General features: G+C 50.4%; 5 protein-coding genes across 5 annotated transcripts; 3 read left to right on the top strand and 2 right to left on the bottom strand.

Moving 5' to 3' along the window:
• Window positions 1-1,709: 1,709 nt before the first annotated feature.
• FTJAE_11817 (multidrug resistant protein) lies at window positions 1,710-3,588 on the top strand (the record flags this gene model as incomplete). Its single annotated transcript, XM_037344800.1, has 4 exons — window positions 1,710-2,121; window positions 2,202-2,384; window positions 2,432-3,294; window positions 3,340-3,588. 4 exons carry the CDS (start codon window positions 1,710-1,712, stop codon window positions 3,586-3,588), a joined length of 1,707 nt encoding a protein of 568 aa, XP_037201163.1.
• Window positions 3,589-4,958: 1,370 nt separating this feature from the next.
• Window positions 4,959-6,631, bottom strand: FTJAE_11818 (pyruvate kinase; the record flags this gene model as incomplete). The annotated part of the gene is made up of 2 exons (XM_037344801.1): window positions 4,959-6,129; window positions 6,177-6,631. The coding sequence occupies 2 exons, from the start codon at window positions 6,629-6,631 to the stop codon at window positions 4,959-4,961; spliced, it is 1,626 nt and encodes a 541-aa protein (XP_037201164.1).
• A 3,621-nt stretch (window positions 6,632-10,252) lies between these two features.
• On the top strand, window positions 10,253-10,719 carry FTJAE_11819 (uncharacterized protein; the record flags this gene model as incomplete). Its single annotated transcript, XM_037344802.1, has 4 exons — window positions 10,253-10,258; window positions 10,345-10,420; window positions 10,484-10,526; window positions 10,581-10,719. 4 exons carry the CDS (start codon window positions 10,253-10,255, stop codon window positions 10,717-10,719), a joined length of 264 nt encoding a protein of 87 aa, XP_037201165.1.
• Window positions 10,720-11,072: 353 nt separating this feature from the next.
• On the bottom strand, window positions 11,073-12,980 carry FTJAE_11820 (cellular myosin heavy chain type a; the record flags this gene model as incomplete). Its single annotated transcript, XM_037344804.1, has 1 exon — window positions 11,073-12,980. The coding sequence occupies one exon, from the start codon at window positions 12,978-12,980 to the stop codon at window positions 11,073-11,075; it is 1,908 nt and encodes a 635-aa protein (XP_037201166.1).
• A 1,477-nt stretch (window positions 12,981-14,457) lies between these two features.
• FTJAE_11821 (HAN11-like protein) lies at window positions 14,458-16,534 on the top strand (the record flags this gene model as incomplete). Its single annotated transcript, XM_037344805.1, has 3 exons — window positions 14,458-15,381; window positions 15,429-16,020; window positions 16,068-16,534. The coding sequence occupies 3 exons, from the start codon at window positions 14,458-14,460 to the stop codon at window positions 16,532-16,534; spliced, it is 1,983 nt and encodes a 660-aa protein (XP_037201167.1).
• Between the last annotated feature and the right edge of the window lie 694 nt (window positions 16,535-17,228).

Raw genomic sequence — 17,228 nt, forward strand, 5'->3', positions numbered from 1 at the left:
GCAGGCTCGTCATACTGTCGCTTTACAGTAATGCCCGAGATGCTGCAGCGTTGCCATTTTGAGATCCGCCCCCAAACAACAATACCCAATTGCAACACAAACTCACAATATTTTACAACTAGTGAAACCATGCTTCCCAATTTACCCGCATATAGCTGTTACAGGCCAGCTATGCACCTTCGTCTCATTCGTTCTGGCGCAATGCTTCGCCGTGACCGAGGTACCATCGGCGTCACTGTCCACTCTCTATTCCCCGTGGAAGAGATTCTGTGGATAGCCTCATAGCTGACGTTTGCGGCTCGTGGTTGCACGATGCCCAACGTCAGTACAGAAACACGGGGAAGCGCGTGTTACGCTGCTAGCGGAGGAAAGAAAACTCGGGATCTTGCTTGATCCTAAATGATAAAAATGTTTAGGTAATTTAGCCTAAGTTTAGGGAGCTCTTTACTAAGTCTATTGCAGCGCCCTCTTTTCAAGTCTTGAGCTTTCTTGTTCCCTGAGGTCCACCTATAGAGGGTGGAATTGCAGCCTTTGGCAATGGCATTGATTGCCCGATCATGCAGTCCTGCGGAAGTTAAGGCTGAGGGTCGGGGTTACGACCTAAACGAGAAACCCTCTGCAGGTTGTTTCTTGGGTCGAATTAAAGTGATACGGTCAGAATAGGTACCGGTTTTGGTGCCGCTGACACACCGCGTGAAATTCTATGGGTGGTCAGACTGGGAATTCTTCCCGATATTATGTGAAGAACCTCAGTTCATGGCCGAATATCCGTATACGAGACTACCATTACTGCCAAATGATGAAGAAGCGCGGGGAAATGTCTTAGCCAAAGTCAAGTCCTGGGGGCACCTCCACACAAGAGAAATCCCCCCAAAGGCGACGGATATTGCGAGGAAATAGACCGGACTTCAACTCCATGACTCGGCCGAGAATATCTGAGCACGCCATGTCTAGGAAAGCGGGTGATCAGGCCGTTTCAAGCAAGACCCCTGCCCAATGGAAATTGGCAGACCCATACGAGAAAGGGACCCTTTGCGAAAGACAACGTGCTCTAGTGTCATGTAGGTCGACGGAGTTTATGGCTGAACCCGAACGCGAGCGAGGAGCCGAAGAAGAGAAGAGGGAGGGGGGAAGATGTGCTCCGGCCGAGGTTTGTTGCATCGGAAGAGGAGATCTCCAACAGATTTAGACAGAAACCCGAATTGGCGGAGGCCCTGTTACATTGCTTCAGCCTATGTTCAAGGATGTAGGCACAGCTCTGTTTTTTCTCTTTTCTCTTCCCTTTTTTTCTCCTCCTGTGCCTCGTTTCACACCATATGACTCTCTTATGATCGCACACTGAACCCGTTTGTGTTGCCCCGAAGCGAGAACAGTTTCTCCCAGTTCGCGAACCAAACAAACTTGACTTTGTTCTCAAACGAGTATACACCTCGTTACTGGCGTCTCTGAGGTCTTCCACCCTGTTTGTCCCGTCCACCCGTCTTGCCAGGCTACCTATCTACCGCGCAACTCGCCCCATCAACAACCTCGTCTTTCACCGACAGCTTTTACGAAAATTGAACCTGGCCGACTTCAAGTGGAGAGGAACCACAGAATAGGATTTGCGAAAATCCGGGGAGACGAAACGCAAAATCTCCACCAGCATAACCTGGGAATTACCCAATACGGACTATCTCCGACTTCAACATACAGCTGAGAGACGTTCCAAGATGAGTAGAGACGATGACTTGACTCGCGAAGAGTCAAGACCACATGCCTTGACCCGCGAACCAACACGCGAAGAAAAGACCCGAGAGGCTATTGCTGAGGGTCACGATGCAGATATTCCTAGCAACATTGGCTTTATCCCCACTCCAGCGGACGAGCAAAGACGAGCTAGTCTCACGAGCCATCAACGTGCAAGCCATGCGAGAGAACGAGCTTCTTTGGACCCAGAGAAACATGGTAACGAAAATGAGGTGAGAGATGAGGAAGAGGGTTCGCAAACGCAGAGTGAGAGTGATATTGTTTGGTGGGATGGTGATAAGGATCGCCAGAATCCGTACAACTTTGCTACTTGGAAGAAGGTTCTCAATTGTGTGCTCGTGAGCGCATTAACGTTCGTTACTCCCTTGGCTTCTTGTAAGTGGCCTCTCTGTTCTATCTCGACATCGTGGTCTTTGATGGGCACTGAACGTTGAGGACATGCTAACATGACATAGCCATGTTTGCACCCGGTGTGCCTCAGCTCATGGTCGAGTTCGGCAGTCAAAGTCGTGAACTAGCATCCTTCTGCGTGTCAGTCTACGTTCTCGGTTTCGCTGCAGGTCCTATGATCTTTGCTCCTCTATCGGAACTTTATGGACGTCAAATAGTCTACCACTGCTGCAACGTTGGTTTCATCGGTATGGACTACATCCCTACCGCCTCCAGGCTTCTCTAACTTTCTCAGTGTTCGTTATTGCCTGCGCCAAAGCTCCCTCGTTGAGCAGCTTCATCGCATTCCGTTTCCTCAGTGGCACATTTGGCTCGACGCCCATCACCAACGGCGGCGGTACAATCGCTGATATGATCGTTCAGGAGAAGCGAGGTGCGGCAATGGCGAGCTTCAGTATTGGTCCGCTTCTCGGACCCATCATTGGGCCAGTTGTTGGTGGTGTTATAACTGATGCCCTAGGCTGGCGATGGGTATTTTGGATCATTGCCATCATATCTGGTGTCCTGTCCTCTATCTTCTTCTTTGCCTCTGAAGAGACCTACGCACCCGTAATTCTCGCACGAAAGACAAAGAGACTCCAGAAGGAGACAGGCAACGACCGCCTTCGATCTAAACTCGACGCCGGCCTCAGTCCAGCGGATTACTTCAAGCGCGGTATCCTACGCCCATTCAAGATGCTCCTCTTCTCCCCGATCTGCATCATCTGCGGTGTATACGTCGGTCTGGCCTACGCATATCTCTACCTCCTCTTCACGAGCCTCACACCTCTGTTTATGCAAATCTACCACTTCAACACAGTCCACGCAGGCCTGACGTTCCTTGGTCTTGGTGTGGGCAGCATGATTGGTGTAGCGTACTTCTCTGTCTCGAGTGACAAGTACATGAAGAAGAAGGCTGCAGCTGCTAAGGAGCAAGGTATTGACGATCCTGCTGAATCAATGAGGCCCGAGAATCGACTTCCGCCGTTGAGGATTGGTGCTATTTTGCTCCCCGCTGGTTTCTTCATCTACGGATGGACTGCTGAGTACCATACTCATTGGATTGCACCTATCCTTGGAACATGTGTTATTGGTGTTGGAAACCTCGTCATCTTCATGGTAGGCCAATCGCTCTCTATCATGAACCAGACTAACATATTACAGTCACTACAGATGTACCTCATCGACAGCTTCACCATCTACGCAGCCTCCGCCCTCGCCGCCAACGCCGTCATGCGATCAATCGCCGGTGCATTCCTACCTCTCGCAGGACTACCAATGTACGACAAACTCGGCATGGGATGGGGAAACAGCCTTCTGGGATTCATCGCTGCTGCGCTAATCCCTGCACCGTGGCTGTTCATCAAGTACGGAGAGCATTTGAGAAAGAAGTTTGAGATCAAGGATTTATAGACGAAAAGCGGACAGACCGGCGATTCTCAGGCATACATAGAGGGAACCCAGCATTTACTAGCATATGGAGTTACTTACTTATTACTTGTCTACTCTATCACCGCCTAAATGAGACTGCTCCCATAGCTTTATAACGGAGCTGCAGATGAGGCGTTGATCACGCGCGCGAATGCATGGCCGTTGAATGCGTGCAACTGATGCGGCTCGAGCCGAACCGCCGGGGTCATGAGACAAAAGACGATGACGGAGACTTACTATCCATAAAGAATCGTCCTGCCAAGAAAATCTTTAAATGCATATCTCACGATACTGCACGGTATTCACAAATGTCCACTTCAGCGACTTAACATGGACAACTTGAGTTTCCTCCATGGTCTGACTTTTTCATAAGAACTTCATCGAAAGCACCGACAATGCCATCTCATCATGACAGCCCTTGCGTATAAACACTAGCGCCTTGATTCACTAGACATATAGCAATATCCGTTATTAGGATGCAATGAATAACGAGTTATAGGCCTTCTCAGCTCATGCTAGACCTATCTGATGAATCAAGTCCCTTGAGAAAGGTCTTAAAGCTCCCTATCATCTCTGAGTACCCATCTCACCCCAGCACGGTATCCAAAGCTCATCTTGAAGGACTGACAATTTCCCCCAAGTATCACAATCATGCCAGAATCGGTTGTCACCGACGTTTTATGAAGTCAGGCCACACCTTTGTACACGGACCACAGAAAAGATAGACCCATCTAGGGGATGAAGGAAAACCTCGATCCCAAAGAACAAAAAGACTTATCTTAGCTTACCATAAATTTAGGATACCTTGCTAGATTTTGGATACTGTTGCTGAGTTTACTTTAGTACCCTATCTATTTCAAGGACTGATGTTCACCTGCTCCTCGAGGCCCATCTCATCATATATCGTATTGCCAGGGGTAAGCAATGTACCCTTGAATCGAGAGATCCGGACCCTAGCTCGGGGTCTTTCCATAGCTCAGCCCTTTAATCCTTGGCTGCATGTGTGGGCTCTGAGGCTTCGGATAGGCGGGTCGCTAGGGACACATGTGTTGATAAAAGAGATGCACTGGACATTACATGGCGGGACGTCGGCCTGGTTTCCGTAGTGTTCTGCAACATCGCTTACAAAACGTCTGCTTTACTGATGAATGACCTATTCGCTTAAAGATACAATTCACAGAAACAGATGATATGATGTATAGGGACTTGCCCTGTTTATTCCTTTACGTGACTCAGAACTCGTAAACCAGTACCCTAACCTTGGAAACAACCATTGCCCTGTCTATCATTACTAATTTCGCATTAAACAAATCCCCATCACTCCAGGTTCATCTTTAAGAGACTTTTATGCTTTACTGAAGCTGGCCAATGCCGAGGTGCTCGGGGTCAGCCTTGACGATTCGGAGGGTGTTGGTGTTACCCATGCCGCCCTTCCAGCCCTGGACAACGACAACGGTGTCACCGGGGGTGAGGACGTTGAGTTGAAGAGCGTTGTTGACGGCCCACTTGATTCGGCGATCGACATCCTCCTGCCAGTTAACCTGGGTGAAGTCGGGCTTGGTCTCGGGGAACAGGAAGGGGTACACGCCGCGGTACAGATGGGCGAATCGAGATGTTGTGGGGCTTCGAGTGACCATGAAGATGGGGCACACGGGTCGATACTTGGAAAGCATGCGGGCCGACTCTCCGGAGGTGGAGAGGACAATGATACCGCCAGCACCGAGATCGAGGGAAGCGCGGACTGCAGCCATAGCGCAAGACTCGACAGTGGAGACGGGTCGCTTGACGAGAGTGCACATCTCCTCGAAGTGAGAGACGTAGGGGATGGTGTTCTCAGCCTTGAGGCAAGTCTCGTGCATCTCCTTGACAGCCTCGGAGGGGTAGCTACCCTTGGCTGTCTCACCAGAAAGCATGACACAGTCGGCACCATCAGTGATGGCGTTACCGACGTCGCTGATCTCAGCACGGGTGGGGCGGGGGTTCTTGATCATGGACTCGAGCATCTGAGTAGCGCAGATGACGGGCTTGCCAGCGAGGTTGCACATGGCAATGAGCTTCTTCTGGGCAGCAAACACCTCAGCAGCGGGAATTTCGATACCGAGATCACCACGGGCAACCATGACACCATCGGTAGCCTCGAGAATCTCCTTGAAGTTGTTGAGACCCTGTCGGTTCTCAATCTTGGAGATGATCTGAATGTGCTTGCCCTTCTCGCCGAGGACCTCACGGATGTCGTAGATATCTTGAGCACGGCGGATGAAAGAGGCGAAAACCATGTCGACATTGTTCTCAACACCGAACCTGAGATCGGCCTTGTCCTTCTCGGAAAGAGCGGGAAGATCGACATCAGTGTTGGGCAGGTTAACACCCTTCTTGGAGCAGATAGCACCGTTGTTGCGGGCCTTGACTCGGATGGTCTTCTCGTCCTTGATCTCGAGGACGTCGAAAGCGAGAACACCGTCGTCGACGTAGATGACACGGCCGGGCTCGATGACACTGGTAATGTTCTTGTAGTCGACGTACCTGCACAAGTTAGCTTTAGGAGTTACACAGGTTTTTATTGTACTCACATGTTCTTGTCGTCACAGGCGGTGGCATAAGAATCGTCGGTGGTGATGTTCATCTCGTGGCCAGCACTGATGGGAATATCCTCATCGTTGGGAGTGTTACCCGTTCGGATCTCGGGGCCCTTGGTATCAAGAGCAATGGCAACATTGCGACCAGCGTGGGTAGCCTCGGACTCACGAGCGTTGTCAATGACAGACTTGTGGTACTCGTATGATCCGTGGGAGAAGTTCATGCGGACAACGTTAAGACCGGAATCTCGGAGCTTGTTGATGGCCTCAACAGAGTTGGTCTTGGGGCCAATGGTGCAGATGATGGAGGAGCGGCGGTAGTTGCGCTGAGGTCGGAAAGCGGTGTCGAGGGAGGCAAGCCATGAGATCTTGCCTCCGAACTCGAGGTGGTCCTGAGCGGTAGCAGCCATGACGCTTTTGGAATGCTTGTGTGAGGGTTTCTGAGCCATTGTGAAAGAAGCGATTAGCAAATGTTGAGAAGTGGGTGGGATGAGCTTGGCGGGGTAGCTCTGGTGCAAAAAGAATGAAGACGTGAGGAATTCAGCCCGGAACAGTTGGAGAAGACGGGAAATATATGTCTCTCTCAATCAACTGATATCAGCAGCCAACAAGTAGCAGAGAAGAAAGATCAGGTCGTTCTGCGGGCACTTGCTATGCAGGCCAACAGGGATGCATCCGTGAGCTGTAGGCAAGTACATGGGGCTAACGTGGATCTGATCTGACGTTAAGTGACGTGGTGGGAAAGGCGATAGCAATGGGGCGTGGCATTTCTCGGTGGGCAGAGCAGTCGGTGCGACACAGTCTGGCTGGCTTGGTTGGCGAAAAGGACAAAAGACGACCCATGAGCTCAATAGATGGGCCGAGTACAGAATCGTCAGATAATCGCTAATCGGGCCAGAAGAACCGAGTCCAAACCCGACACCTTGTCTCGTACTGTTGATGGGTCGCAGGGGAAATCCAGTGTTTCTGAACTGCTACTGCAACCCAAAAGCCAGAAGCGCATCTGCAAAGACGGGTATATGCCACACCTCCATATCGCTATCGCCATCACTTTTTTGGAGTGGCCGGTAGACCAAACCCCAAAGGCCCAAGCCGCAGCCAGCAGTCGTCTCCATTCATGTGCAGCAACAGCAACAGCAGCAGCAGCATGTTGACTTACAGGAGTATATGAATTTTGTTGTACGAATGTTGCACCGTACGATAATAACCCAGAAGGATGATGTGGTCAGAGAGGCAGAGGAACGTGCGCACTCTTCCTGGTATTATCTATTGACGACGTTCGATGGAGGGAGCTCGCAAAGGTCGAAGCGTAAGGGGGCGGGATGGATACTAAAATCTGTTTTTGGTCGTTGGTAAGAAGAGGGTTGGGAGATGAGAAGGAAGAGAAGAGAAGAGAAGAAGAGGGAGAGAGGAAGAAATTTTGGTGTGGTGATGATGATAATAATAAAGGACGGGAGAGCCCAGCCCAGTTCAGTTGGCACAGCGCAGTGCAGTACAGCTCAGTAAGGTACAGCGAACGTTCAGGGGGTACTTTACTCTCGCCTCCCCAATCAACAAAGATCTGTACCCTCACCGAGAAATCACAGCCATCATGACTGGAGGGGTAAGAGCCAAGCACGGAGTAGCGCTACGGAGTACTTGCCTCAGATGTACTTAGTACGGTGAATTCATAGCCCGCTTTGGCCGAAGTGTCTGAGCTCTGAGGTGTGTCGCTGTGGTTGAGATATGGGGAGCTTTTTTTTCGCCTTTTTTCTTTTTTTCTTTTCTTTTTGGGCGATCTGGTTAAGAAATTATGGGGAGCTGTTCCTTGCACCCCGCTTCCTGTGAGATGCAAGCTTACAGGCCTTGAATTGGCTTTGGAGGTGATTTATATGCTCGCAATGGTCTACAGCAATAATTTAACAGGTGTAAATTAATATATACCTGTATATCCCAATGATAATATTTTCGAAATCTCCGAATACAAGTCACTGTCTTGCCCGCCCTCGTCAAAGTCGTGTAGCTATTTTCAAAGTTCCCCCACCAAACTCGACCCCGCTATCGCGCTTGGGTGTTTGGTGGCTTCCATTGCTTTTGCCATCCATCAGCATCATTAAGTTACAGCGGCATATTCGGGGCAAAGCACTCCGCCCGCTACTGCAGCATCCGACAGTAGCTCTCCCCTCCCTCTACGAACTGTTCTCCCCAACCCCAAATCGGTAATTTTATCTGTCCCTCACCTTGCCTTGCCTTGCTGATTTATGTTCATATTAGCCAAATCTCAGAGTGGGTTGGTTATCATATCGAATGCATTGGTCGTGTCATGAAACGCGCAAACAAATGCCAATCACCCCGCCACTCAAACGCTGACCGTAGTTAGTAGGTTACCTCATCCCTTGACTCAATACCAATTCGTTGAGCAGTGGCAGGGTATTTTGATGGTGCCAACAGAGTTGGAGTCGAGAAAGCGCCTAATTTTCTAACGAATAAAGTATCGCCCTCTCACCTTGGAAGCATTGGCCTCACCTGAGCTCATAACGTCTCAACAACAGTCATCAAACTTTGATTGGGCTGAAATGAAAGACCAATCAGTCAATTCCTTACCAGGCATGCTGCTACGATTGGGTTGAGGTTTGTCTTAGTATTGCATACTGCTAAGAACCCTCTTGGCATGATACACATCAACTTCGCTTCTCATTATCCTCTTCCTGTTCAGGCAGGACATTACCATATTGTTTATGAATGTCATGACAAGTGGTTTAGCCTGCATCTTCAGCAGAGTCATGTCTATGACGCGAGGGAATAAACGAGTCTTATCTATCGTTTCAACCTATCAACCCTTGAGCTCAACGTCTTTTTTCTTGGCTCTTGGTTCAGCCTAAGTCCAAGCCATCGACGTCGGTTCCAACCGTCCATCTCCTGGCGGAATATACCACTCAAACACCTCTATCATGGCCGCGGAGATCATCATTGGGTCGCTATCATTCAGCTCTTTGAGATAGACCCCCATCTCCTGACTAACGTTAATTGATCGCATAGCTTAGAGCCTTAGACTATAGTTGACCGACATGTTGTTTCAACAGAAAAATGAATTAAAAAACCAGCCGCCCCTCCCTCACCAATAAGCGCGAATAATATGTCAAACACAGCACATTGCATTGAGTAAAACGGCACTTTAAACGATGTTCGTTTTCAGATATCGGTTGATACCAAGCCCATTGGGCAAAAACCATGTTTGTCAGAAAAGATTGGCGGCGCGGGGGTCAATTGCTGCAAAAGAGGATCCCTCATGAGTGAGGGATTTTGCTTCATGACTCCCCCCTCCTCGTCTTTGCTCTTCTTGGGATAGAACACGGCGATGCACTCGGCGATGTCTCTCTGGACCCTTGAACCCCTCTTGCGTCTGGACCGACAGATGTTGAGGTGAAGGGAAAAAATAATCGTGAGTGGGTTCTCCTGTAAATAACGCCGATATGCCAGCGAACAAGCGGTTTTGTTTTTGACCGGCGACTACGAGACTAGCGGCGGCAACGTGCTGTGATGCAACATGATTATTGAGCCCCGTCGATTTTATCGAGGCGCATTTCCATATCAGGAGCTTCCGCTGGGAATGTGAATCTCGAGATGAAGCATGTTGAGCTATTTACACCTTGAGGGGTTCCTCAGGAAACTCCGCTTTAGGATATTTCGAAGACAGATCTACGATTCTATTTTGGGTCTAGTTATTTTAAGAAAGAAACATCCATGATACAGATGCCAATAATATCATCTCATGAGACGTCTAACATCTCACAATGTTTTGCATCGTAACATCCACTTGCAACAGATCCAAATGCCTGGGTCCCCATCCGTAAGACTGTAACAGACATGGAAAACACGTGATGTGGCTCTACCCCGGAGCTTTCGGCGCCGGCTCGCCGGAGTCTCCACTATCGCCTGGTTCCCGCCGCGGTTGTGTCTGTGTCGCATGACGACCAGGCTAGACCAAGGTTAGATCCAGAAAACGACTCCATTCACGACGCTTCACACCGCGACTATCATCCAACTCCAAACGACACTTCTACAATTCTTCCGCTGCAAACACTTACATCATGGTGGTATGTACCCCCTCTCTCCTCTCCCCCCTGTTTCCCCCTGGAGCTCTGCCCGTGAGGCCTGGCAAGTCTAAAGACTCCTCTCACAGCTCCTCAACCTGCTGACGCTGGGACTCTGGTCAAAGGTCGGACGGTTGACACACTATGCCTTTGACGCTGTTCTCTGTGAGTCCAAGATATACTTCTCTTCTTTGTCGCCGCGACAGCGCAAAGCTAACACCGCAACAGTCTCGGCCTTCCTCGCCGGCATGAAGCGATCTACCGGCCTGACGTGAGCCTTAAACCCTCCGAATTACTCTCCGACACATCTAACAGCAAACGATAGTTTCAAGACTGACAAGGTCGCCGGCGAGAACAAGGAATTCACCGGCTGGATCGATAGATACCTCGGTGTCGGAGAATGGGTCATGGATCAATCCGTCGCGATCGCAGGCTCCAGCGGCTACTTTGAGCGAACCCGATGAGCGACTGGGACGACACCCCTTTAAGCTATCGATACCATGGACTTCCCACTCAGTTTTACAGCTGCAAATGACTTGAAAAAAACGACTTAACGATCGCGCGGAGGAAATGGCCAAAGCTACCTGATACGCGTTCGACGCGCTGGGTTTTCAGATAGGCGTTCGGATATATGACTAACTACCTTATGCATGTGAATTGGATCAATGATACTGATATTCAATTAAAGCCATGAGCTTCTATCCTGCTGTCGTGAATTGCTCTAGGAATAACCAACAACCTGAACCCGGTTATCTAAACCTGCCCATTCCTTCTTATCATTATTCATAAGCCTAATCAATGTCCCAAACTCTTCCTCCTAGTCGATCTTGGTTTGTTCTTTGTGTTCTGCCAGAAACTCAGCTGGAACCTCGTTCTCAGAGCTGACCCGTCTCAACACTACGCTCTGTTGTTGAGGGCTGTCCGGAGGATCCCGATCGTGGTCCTCAAAATGAGATACCAACAAGTCAGCGGGAACTTCGTTATCGCTCTCATCGTGACTTTCTTCAAGCGGCTCCTCGGCTTCTCCCTCTGTGCTGTCTTGTGTTCCATTATGTTCTAGATGATCCTCTATAGTGACTGGCTCATCTGTGATTATTCCGAGCGTTCTCAGAAGTGTTTTGGCCTCGAGGAAAGCCTCCAGTTCTGCGCCGATCGCGCATATGAGGAGATTCCAATGTTTTGATTCAGCCAGCTGCAATCGCTTTTCCAATTCTTCAACAACAGTGTCCATCTGAGACAACTGGTCTCGTATCGCGGCTTGTTGCGGCTCTTCGTCAGCATCTCCCGCTTGACTGGCTTTGATCAGTTCCCGCAATCTCGCCTCGAATTGTGCGACAAGCCCTGTAACTTCAGACCAAACCTCGAAACCTTCAATCAAAGCCTTGCGGTCTTCTGATATTTGGGTCTTGCGACGCTCAAGCACAGCGATTTCTCCTTGCCACCACGTTCTAGCCATTTCTACAGTCCTGCGCTCTGGTCTTAGTTGCAGGAACTCGGTGCCCCGTAGCATATCAGTATTCTCCTTAGATCGAGACTTCGCACCGGCGCCGAGAGCATCTATATCCAACGGTGTAACAGGAGGTCTTTGTATCAGTGCCCTCACTTCTGTGTCCACGTCTCGACCAGCAGCTCTGTACCCACTAAGGCCAGCCTCTCGTCGATTCTTAACATCCTCTATCTTCTCCCGCACCCATCTGCGCCGGTTTCGCATCGCGATCAGTTTCTCTTCTAGAGCTCGTATGTCGTGATCCAAAGCCTGCTGTTCCGCCCCAAGCTCACGCAGCTCCTGGCCCAAAGGTTCTTCTTCGTCGTCTTCCAAAGCATGAAGCTCAGCATATATATCGTCCCTCCTCTTGCTCATTTTGTCAAGGTATGCCAGAGCATCCTTTCGTTGTTCTAGCGCCGTGTTAAGATGCGAGTTCTCTTCCGCTTTCAAGTCTGATAGAGCAGCCATGGCCCGCTGGAGACCAGCTCGAGCTGATTTGAGGCCGCGTGGCTTGCTTGGAGCGGGTTGTCGCACAGGTATAACACTTCCATCTGGCGCAGAGCGCACAGGCATATGCAATGAATTCATCATTCGTGATTTTGACGTAGCCGTTGAATAAAAAGTACTCTCCCCAGTACCAGTATCGCTTCCAAAGTTGCTTTCAGAGCCCCCATCTCCGCTACCAGCAACCAATCCTGAAGCTTGAAGGTCTAAAAGTTGTTGAATGTCTCGTTCCAAAGCCTTTTCCCGTCGTTGTAAGCTTCTCCATATCGAGTCGAGTCGTGGGCGATTGTCTAAATGCTTCTGGCTCGGGCTGTCACTCAGCCCAAAGCGACTTGGCGATAGCAACCCAAACCCTCGCCCGCTATCGCTATGATTCGGGGAGACTGACTGTCGTGTTGGATCTTGGTTCATCAAGACTGAGGATGCGATCGGAGGTGGTGGCCCTGCGAAGATAACCTTGGACTTTCTTCGAGAAGGTGAATTCTCATAACGATGCTTGCTGTCCCACGAAGCAGGAGATGAAGATCGCCGGGTCGATGCGGTAGAGGTCGGTTGGGCCGGTTTTCTAAGTCTCGGGCGTGGAGGTTCCTGGTCGAAGAGGGGGTCTTCACTTCGAGGTTCGAGCTCGTCTAAGTCATATTCGCTGACTTCTCGAATAGGAGGGCTACGGAGTGGGTTGTTGAGGAGTCGTTGAGTTGGGCTGGAAATACGATCGAGAATAGAAGGGGAAGACATGTTCGTTTATAAGTAGAGATGCGTGAGGATCGAGTACGGAAATGATGAGAGTGGTCGCAGTATTGAAGTTGTCGCAAACATTCGCTCGATTTCGGATAGACACGGCTTGAAGCTTTTATAGCTGTGGAGTCTGTAGTCGCAGTGCTTCACATTAGTTGAAGTATATCAGTGATATCGGTGGTGAGTGTCGTATAAGCTGTGATGTGTCGTTGAAGTTATTGGTAGTGATCATAAGAGACTTTTACTGATGAAGCTTATTTGATGGGATGGGAGCTTTGGACACGATCTGGGGTTGGCATGTGCCCACATGCTCTGGGGTGCACCTGGCCATGAGCTACCGCGATCCACAGGGCGGGGAGTGGATCTGTACAACCGCGTCACGGGCTTGTCTCCATGTGATGAAGGTCAATCATATGTTGAATATTTGATGATAGCTTCAACCTCAGCTCGGTTCCGACTCTGTAAAGGAGCCATAAAATCGCCATCTCTCTTTTCATTGAGTTGGGTAATCCTTTGTAGTATATCCAGCTCAGTTTTACTGTAACCTCGAAACCTGTAACATCTACTGCTGCATAGGTAACTCATATGTCTCAAGATCACCAAGTTTAAGCTCTAGACTTATGAAGTAGCATCACGTACAAGATACGACTTAGGTAGCTCACTCGGAGAACGTATCGTAAGAGATGCCCAGGTCAATCTGCTCGGATGGTCAGAAATATATTACACATTTGTGACCAGGGTTCCGAGATCTACAAGTGCAGGTTTCGTCAAGAGGTTCGAAGCTTCCAAATTTCACGCGCCCTCCAGTGAGTTATCCATATTCATATTCATGCAATAAGGTAGGCAGCCAAGCTTCAAACTCAGATATAGTGATACCTTCGAATAAGCTTTACATCATTTGAATCCTTCAAGAATAATATTTTTTGCTTGCCTCATCCTCTGCTCATACGAAAGACTGCTACCATCAGCCGGCAACTTTTCACTAACCCCCTCCGCCCTTCTCCAAGTCAAACCGAACCAGACCGGGCCAGGCCAGACCGAAACCTTGCTTGCGCGAACGAGGAACCTTCCGTGTCGCATTCTTTCTTGCATCTCGTCAAAATCTCCGCTTCTTCTGCCTCGCTCCAACAGGTTAACACCCTGAAGCCTCACTCTCGGACTTCTGCTTGAACCGACAGGACCTTCAAGCACCGCGACTGCTGCTGATCTTTTGGCTTACCTTACCAACTGCCGACGCCCGCGAGCCAGTCGAGCTGTAAGGGACATTTCTTTGCTCCACCTCGATTTTATTAACGACTACCCTCGTCTTGCACCGTCGCATACATTTCGCTCCTCAGACTCACACTCGCTCAACGTTGCTGCTGTTCGCGCGCCAGGCCACCTGAGGCTTGTCGAGTCGAGTCAATCAGCCCCAGGCCAGGTCCATCAAACAGAGGCCCCGAGCTACTAAGCCGAGTAACAGTCAAAGTATCCAGCGATGAGCCAATCACAGCAGTTCCCTCCTTCACTGCGTCAGGCGCAGGTGGGCTCCATGTCTTCTGCATCTGCATCTGCTCCTCGCGCTGGCTCTGGCTCTGGCTCTGGCTCTGGATCCGGCCCTCAACCCCAGCCCCAGCACGACGAATTGCACATGTCGGGCTTGAGCCAAACTGGTGCTCCAATTTCCATGTCGCCTCAAGACTACGAGAACCCTCCTCAGATCAAGTTCGAGTCTTCGCCCTCAAACCTCCACTACAGGAACCCCTCCAACTCTTCGGTGCCCAACGTCCTCCAACCTGCCGGTGGCCTGTCCGCTCGCGGCGCCCCAGCCTCGCCCAACTTGCCCTCGCCGATGCAGCAATCCTCTCCCGCTGCCTCATCTATTCCTCACCAGCCGCCGACGCAAGGTCAACACCAGCAGCATCCTCATCACTCACAGCAGCCGCTGCAGATCCCTTCTCAGCACGGCCAGCCTTCTCACGACTATTCAAGCTCGCCCGCTGCCGCTGCTGCGAGCAAACCACCACTAGGCATGTCTCATAGCTATTCCCGCTCCAGCCCAGCCGCTGGCTACGATGGCTCTTCCAGCTACCACGCATACACGCCCACTACTCCCAGCGGTGCTTCATCTTCGCATTTAATGTCTCCAATCGATCCCGCCAGATACAATGCTCCAGGATCCCAGCGCACCATCTCCAACACCCCGCTTGGCCTGGCTGATATCCGCCCCCGCGCCGACTCGAGCATGTCCGATGGCCATGGAGCTTCTATGGGTTATGACGCCAATAGCGCTCAGCCGGGAACAAGCAATTACCTCGCGCCATGGGCCATTTACGCTTTCGACTGGTGCAAATGGCCTGCCCAGGGCAATGGGGCTGGCAAGCTGGCTGTGGGGAGCTACCTGGAAGATGGCCACAACTTTGTGCGTCTCACGTACAATTGATTATATACAATCGCTAACTCTTATAGATCCAAATCCTCGATAGCCACATTACGCCAACGCCACAAGACGTCTACACACCTGGCTCGTCTAAATATAGCCTCGAGTTCACCAAAGCTGCTGAAGCTACCCACTCTTATCCCGTGACGCGGTTGCTATGGGAGCCTCCCTCGTCGCAGAAGCAGTCTACTGACCTGCTCGCGACTTCGGGCGACCACCTGCGATTGTGGTCTCTTCCCAACGAGAATCCTGCTACGCCTAGCAGCACCATCGGTCGTCGCGACAACCCTACCACCAAGTTAACACCTCTCGCATTACTCTCCAACTCCAAGACCCCAGATCATACTGCGCCGCTCACATCTCTCGATTGGAACACAGTTTCTCCCAGCCTTATCATTACTTCCAGCATAGACACAACATGTACCATCTGGGATATTCCCTCGCTTACGGCCAAGACCCAGCTTATTGCCCACGATAAAGAGGTTTATGATGTTAGGTTCTGTGCCAAGAGTGTGGATGTTTTTGTTAGCTGTGGTCAAGACGGCAGTGTCCGTATGTTTGATCTTCGAAGTTTGGAGCACTCTACAATTATTTACGAGCCCACTGGCAAAGAAGAGCGAGGTGAGTCGCCTGCCAAGTCTTTCTTAATCATATACTGACATTCATAGATCCCAATGGTGGCCGTGTTAGTCCAACACTCGCTCAACAAACGATGGCGAATCCTCCTCCGTTGCTACGGCTTGCTACTTCACCCCACGATACCCATCTTCTCGCTACATTTGCTCAAGATTCCAATGCTATTCGAATTCTTGACGTGCGACAACCTGGCCAGGCTTTGCTCGAGCTACGAGGTCATGGTGGAAATGTCAACTGCATCGAATGGTCGCCTCATCGACGAGGCATGCTTGCTTCAGGTGGTGACGACTGCCAAGTTCTTCTCTGGGATCTTTACAACTCTAACCAGCCTATGAACGGTACTCCTCAGCAGGAAAACCCTAGAAGCCCCGTTGCCAGCTGGCAATGCGATTACGAGATTGGCAACCTGGGCTGGGTGCCTCAACTACCCGGCTCCGAGTACGGCGAATGGCTCGGCGTCGGCGCAGGACGCGGTATCTGGGGAACACGAGTCGCGTGAACAGGCAGTACTGAAACGACTTCAAATCATTTGTAAAGCGTGAGTCTGAGCTCGCAGTTACGCTCCAGAAACGTTACTCGATTCATGTAAAGTGTGGCTGGTTAAATGGTATGGTCATTGCATTCCGCAAAGCCTGGAGTTTTCATTAGGAGGTCTTTCGAAAGTCTGATTGGGGGCATCTTCAAGATGCCAGGATCAAAACGTTGGGCTGGTCGATACAAAATCACGAACTTATATCCTGGACACTTGCGCTTTATAGGAGGTCTTGTGCATGAGGAGGAGTTTGAGCGGCCAGATTGAGTTCTAGCTTGTGCAAAGCCTGGGAATGGGGGGACATAGAGGCCGGCGCTGGTGGGAGTTAGCGTTGGAGTAGATATAGATGATGAGAAGATATATGCAATATGCAATATGATGACTATAACCAGATATCAATGAATGATGCAGTGATTGTGTGTGAGTTGGTGGATCGCTGTCTGGTTGAATCCTTGGGACAGTCCTTCATGAGAACCACCAGAACTCGAGACTCGGAGCGACCACGATACGACAAAGAAAAAGGCGACGGGCCAATCATTCTACAGCCCTTTGACGTTGACTCAATGCCTCTACCTCACGTCGAGTACATTCATATCGACGTCAGTTTGCAGCCACCTCAACATTCACCAAGACTAGACTTTCACCTAGCTATGGTTCTATA

Source organism: Fusarium tjaetaba, assembly GCF_013396195.1.
Source record: "Fusarium tjaetaba strain NRRL 66243 chromosome Unknown NRRL66243_c0000301, whole genome shotgun sequence".
Lineage (NCBI taxonomy): Eukaryota > Fungi > Ascomycota > Sordariomycetes > Hypocreales > Nectriaceae > Fusarium > Fusarium tjaetaba.